Genomic DNA, 9596 nt, shown 5'->3' with positions numbered 1-9596 from the left:
TAGGACCAACCCTGCCAGGCAGGATAAGAATCTTGAGGGGGCTGTGTTGCTCTAGTAGGTCTCTGTCCACATTGCTCTTTCTTTTTTGGCTGCATATAGGCAACTTACAGTTAGCCCATAAAACAGATAAGGACTTCACTTTAGTGTATGGGTCGCTCAGGTGGGTGTCTAGGGTATAAGGTTGGGGACCGTTCCATCATGATAGGACAATAAATAATTAAATTAGATGTATAATTTATTTTAAAATGTATACCCCTCATGTGCATAAAATTGAAAGCTCTCTCTTGCAACCCCTGCTCACAGACACACATTGGTTCTGGGATATGCAAACGTTTCATTTCTCACTCAACGCGACACCTTTCCAAACACAAAAACACACACCACACCGGCCATCACAATACATCCACACATACCTAGATACTGTGCCTTCTATGTCTTTAGTTTGCTGTGTTTTTATCTCCACCATGTTGATTGAGTACTTTTGTGTTCCAAAGAGTTATATTTGAAGATGTATTATTTTGCTAGGTATCCTTTCTTCTAATGCTGTTTTATCCATGTATAAAATACTAAAAATACAACAAAAAACACTCCCTATCTCGAATGGTATAGTGTCGTTGTAGTTTATTTAACAATTGTTTAATTTTATTGCTTTTCTATCTATGTTTTTATTATTATTACTACAATCCCTACCATGGCTAGTATTTGGTGTTCCATTATTCGACTCATCTGATAACTTTGTGGTTTTTAGAATACCCACGCAGTAGTCTGTCAATATACAGTTTATTGACTACTAGAACTACACGCTTCCCTTTTAATCTATTCTCCTTGAAGATTGGGTACAGAACTTTGCGCCGTTCTGCAATCTCCCTCAGGAACTGATCATTCATGCCTATTTTCATGCCAGCGAGTCTTTTATCCAGGCTTTTAATCATTACTTTATCCTTAATGAAAGCAAATTTGGCAATGATTGGATGCTCATATCTCTGTCCTCTCTGTCTGAAACGGTGAACACGTTCGAGTTGGATTTTATCGACAGCATCAACTGGGATTTGAAGTGCTGTAAGAAAGAAGTCCTTAACTACTCTTTCCAGAACTTCTCCTTCGCTTTCTTGAATACCCGTAAGTACTAGATTTTCTCTCATAGATCTAGTCTGTATGTCTAGTAAGGCTTCTCTCAGGCTTTCTTTTTTAAGTTCATTAACGTGCATTTCTATCGTATTGACTGTCCCTTTTAGTTTAATTGTTTCTTCCTCCATTGTCGCAGATTTTTCGTCACTCATTTTGATGCTTGCCTTAAACTCCTTAATATCTTTACTGACTAATTCAAGTATGCGCAGTTAGTCTTTTATCGACTTTAACAGATCGGTTTCCACCCTTAGTATTCCCCGTGGTGAAAAGCTTAAGCCTGTCAAAGAGTCACGTTTTCCTTTTTTACTCTCCGTCATGTTTGGGTGTTGCCTGTTTTCGTAATATTTGTCGATACATTTCTCTAGCCTTATGATTTGATTTGTGTTATCCAGATTGAAGGTTATTACCCACCAGTTTGTGAAGTGCTAGTATTTAGTCTAACTTACCGATATTGAATATTATGTTTTTATCATGAGGTGATCTACACTGCTGTGTTCAGTCAGCCATCTTGGTTTGCCCTTTCTCTTGGTTTGAGTCCCCATTGATTTTGTTACTCACTCTCACTCAGATTTCATATTTTGAAACTGCAAACATTTCTCTCCACCCTTTTGCAAAATATGAAGAATTGAAGGAAATGTGCTGTAAAATTGCAAAATCGTCTCCATAAAAAAATGAACTGAAATACGGGTGATTATTCTTACTGCATATACTTGGATATCCTGCAATAATTGGCTGCTGTTTTGTTATTGTTTTATTCGTGGTAATTCACTACAAAGCTGAATTCCATTTAACTCAGTCTGCATTCTAGAACTTGGAGAGCTGCATTCTAGAGGACCTTGGAGAGCTGCATTCTAGAGGACCTTGGAGAGCTGCATTCTAGAGGACCTTGGAGAGCTGCTACTACTACTGCATTCTAGAGGACCTTGGAGAGCTGCTACTACTACTGCATTCTAGAGGACCTTGGAGAGCTGCATTCTAGAGGACCTTGGAGAGCTGCTACTACTACTGCATTCTAGAGGACCTTGGAGAGCTGCATTCTAGAGGACCTTGGAGAGCTGCTACTACTACTGCATTGTAGAGGACCTTGGAGAGCTGCTACTACTACTGCATTCTAGAGGACCTTGGAGAGCTGCTACTACTACTGCATTCTAGAGGACCTTGGAGAGCTGCATTCTAGAGGACCTTGGAGAGCTGCTACTACTACTGCATTCTAGAGGACCTTGGAGAGCTGCTACTACTACTGCATTCTAGAGGACCTTGGAGAGCTGCTACTACTACTGCATTCTAGAGGACCTTGGAGAGCTGCTACTACTACTGCATTCTAGAGGACCTTGGAGAGCTGCATTCTAGAGGACCTTGGAGAGCTGCTACTACTACTGCATTGTAGAGGACCTTGCAGAGCTGCTGCTACTACTACTGCTTCCACAACTAGAAGAAGTATTAGGATAGAAAAGAGAAACTGAGAAGAATTGCATGAAATTAGTTTTAAATTGCAAAATCTTCTCTCCATGGCAAACCCGCGAGACACTGCAGAACCTCATGATGAGTTCAGATGTTTTGTGTCCCCCACTCCCATGATAGTTGCCCATCCCTGAAGTAAACCAGAACCAGCTGCTATCTCATTGGTGTTTATGGGAGAGCCAATGGAAAAGTCTAAATGGACGTCATCCCATTGATGTTGACATTTTAAACAGTTAAGGTAAGGGTTATGGTTAGGGTAAGGGTTAAGGTTAGGGTTTAAGGTAGGGACGTCCCAATTATCCCAGGATAGCACTAACCGAGAGCCACCCCTTAAAGCGTCAATCAGCAGTAGAAACAATAACAAGCGGTAGCCCAACCCCTTATTCAGTAAACAGCTGAGGGATGAGTGTGATTACAAGATTATGTTATAATGCTGTTATTGCATCAAATTGTAATTTTATGCAACATAATTGTTCTCAACTGACCTACCTGGTTAAATAAAGGTGAAATAAAATACAAAAATAAAAAATACTGAGAGTGGGCCTCTGGGGCTTAATGCTGACTGTAGATTTACGATGTCTTTGGTGATAAAACCTAAAAGTCTGCATTCCATAGCATGAGTTGGTGTTTGTGTGCTGGAAGGTACCAGGTAGAGATGGCTCGTGTATAGATAACTATGAGAGGAACCTTGTGTTGGGGGCCAGACCCTGGTTTCTACACAATGAGAACAGTCTTTACAGCAGATACTGTCTGCTGTGAATTATTCATTTCTTTCATACGAAGTGTAACCTTGTAACCTTTGCTATAAAAGATCTTTGTATTCTTTGTGTCGGGGCTCACGACGAATCATCTAAAGGTGATTCGTCAACTAGCCATCGTTATTGCAAAGCACTCACATCAGTCACTTGCATCTCTGGTGTGACCTGCTTTCCTTATTAATAAGTAAATAAAGATTTAGTTTAAGTATAACTCTGACTTGTGTGACAAGTTTGTGTCTCCTCATTTGATAAAACAGAAGTTAACCGCCACATGAGCCCCACCCCTAAATCAGTAAACAGGGATGTATGTGGCTCTTAAATTCATAGACAGAGTAATTGATGCAAGGACTGACCATCCATGGTATAAAAAGTATAGTTTTAAACATGTTTTGAGGCTACATAGTGTTTCTTTACATTTACTTTGTTTAGAAACATTGGAGTAAAACAAGCTTATATTTTGGGTTCTCATGGGGTACGACAGTTGAACTAAGCTCATGAGGAGGCATTTATAAGTTATATTCTTCAAGAATAAATCAGTACATGTCAATAATAGATGTAGCAACAACTCATTGCCACTTAAGCAGACCGGAACTCTGACAATTAGTTTCAATGCTAAACAGCCTGAGTGTGACATCTTCATTTATCCACCATCTTTGATTGTACACGCAGTGATAGGAAAGTTAAAGGTTGTGTTCCCTTGCTCAGATGTTGTATGCATCCACCAATGATTCGGTGCCAAGTCATCGACTGTCAGCAACGTCTGAGCAGAGGAACGTGCACAACCTGTTACTGATGCTGCGTTCACAACAAGTGGGAAACTCAGAAAATACTACTTGTAAACTGGGAGCAATGAGTTCTGTGCTTTCTTGTGTTTTGAACTCGTTGAGAACGCTGATTGGCTAATGGCAGACAAGATGCGTCAACCATAAACTGAATGTACAGCTATTATGCTTGTCAACAAATTTGTGTTTTTATAAATAATGTTTTGTTGTTACATCTAAGTGCAGAAAATGCAGTAATCAAGGTAATTTCATTAGAATGTCAAAATCAAATAAATTCGAATTGGTCGCATGCGCATCCTTACAGAAGTTAATGCGGGTGGTCCCGTGTGGCTCAGTTGGTAGAGCATGGTGTTTGCAACGCCAGGGTTGTGGGTTCGATTCCCACGGGGGACCAATACGGGGGGAAAAAAACAATAATAATAATAAATGTATGAAATGTATGCATTCACTACTGTAAGTCGCTCTGGATAAGAGCGTCTGCTAAATGACTAAAATGTAAAAAATGTAAAATGGGTGTTGCGAAATTATGTCAGAGTTCAGGATGTGGGAGAAGTCAGAGATGATAGACAAGTTTCCCACTAGTAATTACCAGTTAGAGGGGCGTTCCAGTGGATTGATAGATGAGTTTCCCACTAGTAATTACCAGTTAGAGGGGCATTCCAGTGGGTTGATAGATGAGTTTCCCACTAGTAATTACCAGTTAGAGGGGCATTCCAGTGGATTGATAGATGAGTTTCCCACTAGTAATTACCAGTTGGAGGGGCATTCCAGTGGATTGATAGATGTGTTTCCCACTAGTAGTTACCAGTTGGGGGGGCATTCCAGTGGATTTCTGTCTCCTTTCCTTCATCTAAACCGACATCAGAGAACTGGACAGGTGAAAGCAATGTCCTGATAGGTCAAAGTAATATGGTGGCTGCCTATCTTGGGTTTTCAGATGAGTCAAGATAAAGGAGAGGAAATAAGGAGAGGAGGCCACTTTAGATTATTGAGATGCACTCATTGTCCTGTCCGATCATAAAAGCTTCCTCTTCAACTGAATAAGGCCCATTTTTATATACTGAACACAACCCCTATTACTGTACTCCATTTACTGTACTGTCATATTCTGATCAATATTAAAACATTTACACCTCTCTTCTTTCATCTGGTTGATTAACTTTTATTAGTCACATCTGTCACATGTACATTTCATTCAGTGGAATTGAGTTCATACAGAAACAATATTGTTGTGTCAAGAATTTGACAAATAAACATTCTACAGATAATAATATGTACAAACACCAAGAAGCCCAATAACAACAAGATCAGTGATTTGTAAATGAAAACAGTTTTTACAACACAGTGTGGTGATTCATTCTATTAATAAATGACTCTCGTTGACAATATCTGTCAACTTCAATGGTGTGTATTCATGAATATTTACTATCATATGTTTATACACTAGAGAGATATTCTATTGTGTCTTACTGAACCATGATTAGAGTCAAACATCATGTTGTGTTTGACACAGGGACCACCTGACACAGGGACACTGAGGAGTCATCATACCAAACCCTAAACCCTGGATAGAGGGTCTCAGTGAATGTGGTGTGGAATGTGTACAGGTGGGTCAGTGTGTCAGAGGAGACTCTGTAGAAGGACAGAGTGCCGGCTGGCCAGTCCAGATACACTCCTACTCTGTGGGAGCTGGAGAAGGGGACGTCTATGATAGTGAGATTGTTATTATGCCAGGCTCTGTAACTGTTGTCATAGCAGAACAGACTCCAGGACTTGTCATTGTATCCAAGCCCACAGTCATTTCCCCCTCCTCTCCTTCTGATTCCATTATATGTCACTCCTATATCAGCCCCTCTCCCACTCCACTCTACCTCCCAGTAACAGCGCCCAGTCAGACCCTCTCTACACAGCACCTGTGGCCAGACCTCAAATCTCTTTGGGTGATTATGATACGGCTGCTCCTCTCTCCTAAATGTCACCTTTCTGTTCTCCTCAGACAGAGAGAGGTGTCTGTTTACTGTGTTTTGGTCCAGTGTGAGATCACAGGCATCTGATGGATGAAACCAGACACAATATTAGAAATCATAATCAATCACATTAGAATGTTAACTCACTTTTCACTAATTCATTTAATTTAGATGTTTCTAGGTATCAAAATGAGAAGTTAAGGTAACGTGAGACTTGTTGAATGATCATATGTTATACAGTATGGTAATATCAAACACGCTCATTCCTATTAATTTAACACACACAGAGACACACATGCTCACACCTTGTATGCATGCATGAACATACACACACATTTCTAATGTAACACGAACACGCCACACACTGTCACGTTGTGTGAAGGATCGGGAGACAGGCGCAGGAATGCATAATAAGGGTTTTTATTGACCCAAATTACAACGTGCCGTGTAAAGGCACGGGGACGAAGAGCAAACAAACACATATACAAAACACAGGGTTGAACCCAAACAAAAGAGCGAGGAGTACTTCAAATAAATACACGGGACGAGACCCGTAATACATACACGGGACGAGACCCGAAAACAAAAGGACACAATGATACACCAGGGGACGAGACCCTTAATAATATATACGCAACCAAACGGCACGAAAGACAAAACAACACAGCACAGGTACTCACAGGCACAACAGACATTGGAACAATAAATCGTGAACCAAATGGGCACATTTATACAAATATTAATCAGTGAGGAAATGGGGACCAGGTGTGCGTAATGACACAGTTCAGTTCATAGAGGCCGGTGACGTAGACCTCCGAAACTGGTGCATGGAAAGAGCAACAGATATGGAGGGATCAGTGACACCCATATACACAGACACAAACATTGTCAAAACAACTATTTCTAAACGTTGGTGTCACTGATTTCTGCTTCTGTAGAACTACAGCTTATATTTAATATGACAAAGTAAGTAATGATGGTGGTCTTTGACTTAACTTAAGACTTATTCTTAGTCATATTTTTCACAGCATTCAACAACACTCACATTTTCTAAGCCCAGGTTTCATTGTGTACTCTCCACCATGTTCCACACTGTAGCGGTAAGCAGAAGAACCGACAGTTATTGAATGATACACGTGAACTCACACACAGTCAGCATATAACTTTGTCCAAGTGATTGAAGAATGTTTGTCTTAACTAGCCTGATAACTCAAACATGTCTTATATGATCATTGACATAAACCCTCTACATACTTGAGTATCTCCAGTCTGCAGTTTGGATCCTCCAGTCCAACAGAGAGCAGTCTGACTCCTGAGTCTCCTGGGTGATTGTAGCTCAGGTCCAGCTCTCTCAGGTGTGAGGGGTTTGACCTCAGAGCTGAGGCCAGAGAAGCACAGCCTTCCTCTGTGACTTGACAGCGTGACAGCCTGCAAAGAGTCAAATCCTTTTATTTATATTTCCCTCTTTTTCAATCTTGGCTCATCGCTGCAGCTCCCTAACAGGCTCGGGAGAGGTGAAGGTAGAGTCATACATCCTCCGAAATATGACCCACCTAACCGCACACCCGCCAGCTAAAGCGGAAGCCAGCCACACCAATGTGTCGGAGGAAACACAGTTCAACTGGGGTCCGGGGTCAGCCCACAAGCTCCTGGCCCGCCACAAGGAGTCGGTAAAGTGCAATGAGCCAAGTAAAGCCCCACCAGCAAAACCCTCCCCCCCCGCGCCGTTCTGTGGAACTCCCGACCACGGCCAGTTGTGGCACAGTCCGGGATATGAATGCAGGACCGTAGTAACACCTTTAGCAGTGCCTTAGACCGCTGCGCCACTCGGAAGCCCTGTAAAATCATTTTTAAACCACACTGCTATTCTTTGGTGGTGAAAATAGAGTGGCAATGTATTATTTCAACATATTCAGATATATCAGTGTCCTGAAACATGCCATATCTATTCATAAATGATTGTATCATCATTAGAAATGACAAAAGTATTGTTTGTAGAGATAGAAATGTATAGCACAAATATTTGAGTAGACTGGTAGACCCGTTTAAAATGCAGTAACAGTCAAAAGACAGACAGTGAGACAGACACTGAGGTATCAGATTTAGATGGTATTGAGTATACAGTCCACATCTATTTTGACAGTGAATATAAAATGTAAAATTTGTCTCGATACTCCAGGATTTTTGATTTGAGATCGAATGTTTCATATGAGGTGACAGTATATAATGTCACTTTTATTTGAGGGTATTTTCATACATATGTTTCACGTTTAGATATGAAAGCCCTTTTTGGTTGTGTTTTGAGTTACGTTTTGCCCAATAGTAACTGAATGGTTGTTGAAAACAGGAGTAATTTTCTTTCTAAGCTATTAGATAACATGTTTCTAAACAGTACTAAATTAATCCTGATTATGGCATGATTAAGAAAATCATGAATGAATCTTGAATAACAATGAGTGAGAAAGTTACAGAGGCTAGAAGAAAACATGCTAACCTCTCACCATTACCCTCAAATAAAAGGTAGCATTATCTACAGTCGCCAAATATGAAATACAGTGGCAAGAAAAAGTTTGTGAACCCTTCGGAATTACCTGGATTTCTGCATAAAATGGTCATAACATTTGATCTGATCTTCATCTAAGTCACAACAATGGACAAACACAGTGTGCTTAAACTAATAACACACTAATTATTGTATTTTTTTTGTCTATTGAATACATCGTTTAAACATTCACAGTGTAGGTTGGGAAAAGTATGTGAACCCCTAGGCTAATGACTTCTCCGAAAGGTAATTGGAGTCAGGAGTCAGCTAACCTGGAGTCCAATCAATGAGATGAGATTGGAGATGTTGGTTAGAGCTTCCCTGCGCTATAATAAACACTCACAAAATTTGACTTTGCTATTCACAAGAAGCGTTGCCTGATATGAACCATGCCACGAACAAAAGAGATCTCAGAAGACCTAAGATTAAGAATCGTTGACTTTCATAAAGCTGGAAAGGGTTACAAAAGTATCTCTAAAAGCCTTGATATTCATCAGACCATGGTAAGGCAAATAGTCTATAAATGGAGAAAGTTCAGCACTGGTTGCTACTCTCCCTAGGAGTGGCCGTCCTGCAAAGATGACTGCAAGAGCACAGCGCAGAATGTGTCAGAATGTGTCAGCTAAAGACTGACAGAAATCTCTGGAACATGATAACATCTCTGTTGACGAGTCTACGATACGTAAAACACAAAACAAGAATGGTGTTCATGGGAGGACACCACGGAAGAAGCCACTGCTGTCCAAAACAACATTGCTGCACGTCTGAATTTCGCCAAATAGCACTTGGATGTTCCACAGCGCTACTGGCAAAATATTCTGTGGACAGATGAAACTAAAGTTGAGTTGTTTGAAGGGACACACAACACTATGTGTGGAGAAGAAAAAGGCACAACACTCCAACATCAAAACCTCATTCCAACTGTAAAGTATGGTGGAGGGAGTGTCATTGAATGGGG

General features: G+C 40.6%; 1 protein-coding gene and 1 non-coding gene across 3 annotated transcripts in view; one reads left to right on the top strand and one right to left on the bottom strand.

Moving 5' to 3' along the window:
• The first annotated feature begins 4447 nt into the window (after positions 1–4447).
• trnaa-ugc (transfer RNA alanine (anticodon UGC)) lies at positions 4448–4523 on the top strand. The gene has a single exon. It is a non-coding gene; the product is annotated as a tRNA-Ala (tRNA).
• A 756-nt stretch (positions 4524–5279) lies between these two features.
• LOC106606280 (NLR family CARD domain-containing protein 3) overlaps positions 5280–9596 on the bottom strand; it is a 47038-nt gene continuing 42721 nt past the window's right edge. For both annotated transcript variants that reach the window (XM_014202424.3, XM_082976320.1), the window contains exons 7-9: positions 7351–7524; positions 7142–7188; positions 5280–6179 (exon numbers count right to left, since the gene is read on the bottom strand). In XM_014202424.3, coding sequence (XP_014057899.3) covers positions 5623–6179; positions 7142–7188; positions 7351–7524 — 778 coding nt within the window. In that variant the 3' untranslated portion in view covers positions 5280–5622. The remainder of the gene's footprint in view (positions 6180–7141; positions 7189–7350; positions 7525–9596) is intronic.

The sequence above is a fragment of the Salmo salar genome, chromosome 06, assembly GCF_965601325.2.
Source record: "Salmo salar chromosome 06, fSalSal1, whole genome shotgun sequence".
NCBI classification, from domain to species: Eukaryota; Metazoa; Chordata; class Actinopteri; order Salmoniformes; family Salmonidae; genus Salmo; species Salmo salar.
This window is presented reverse-complemented; position numbering and strand designations above follow the sequence as displayed.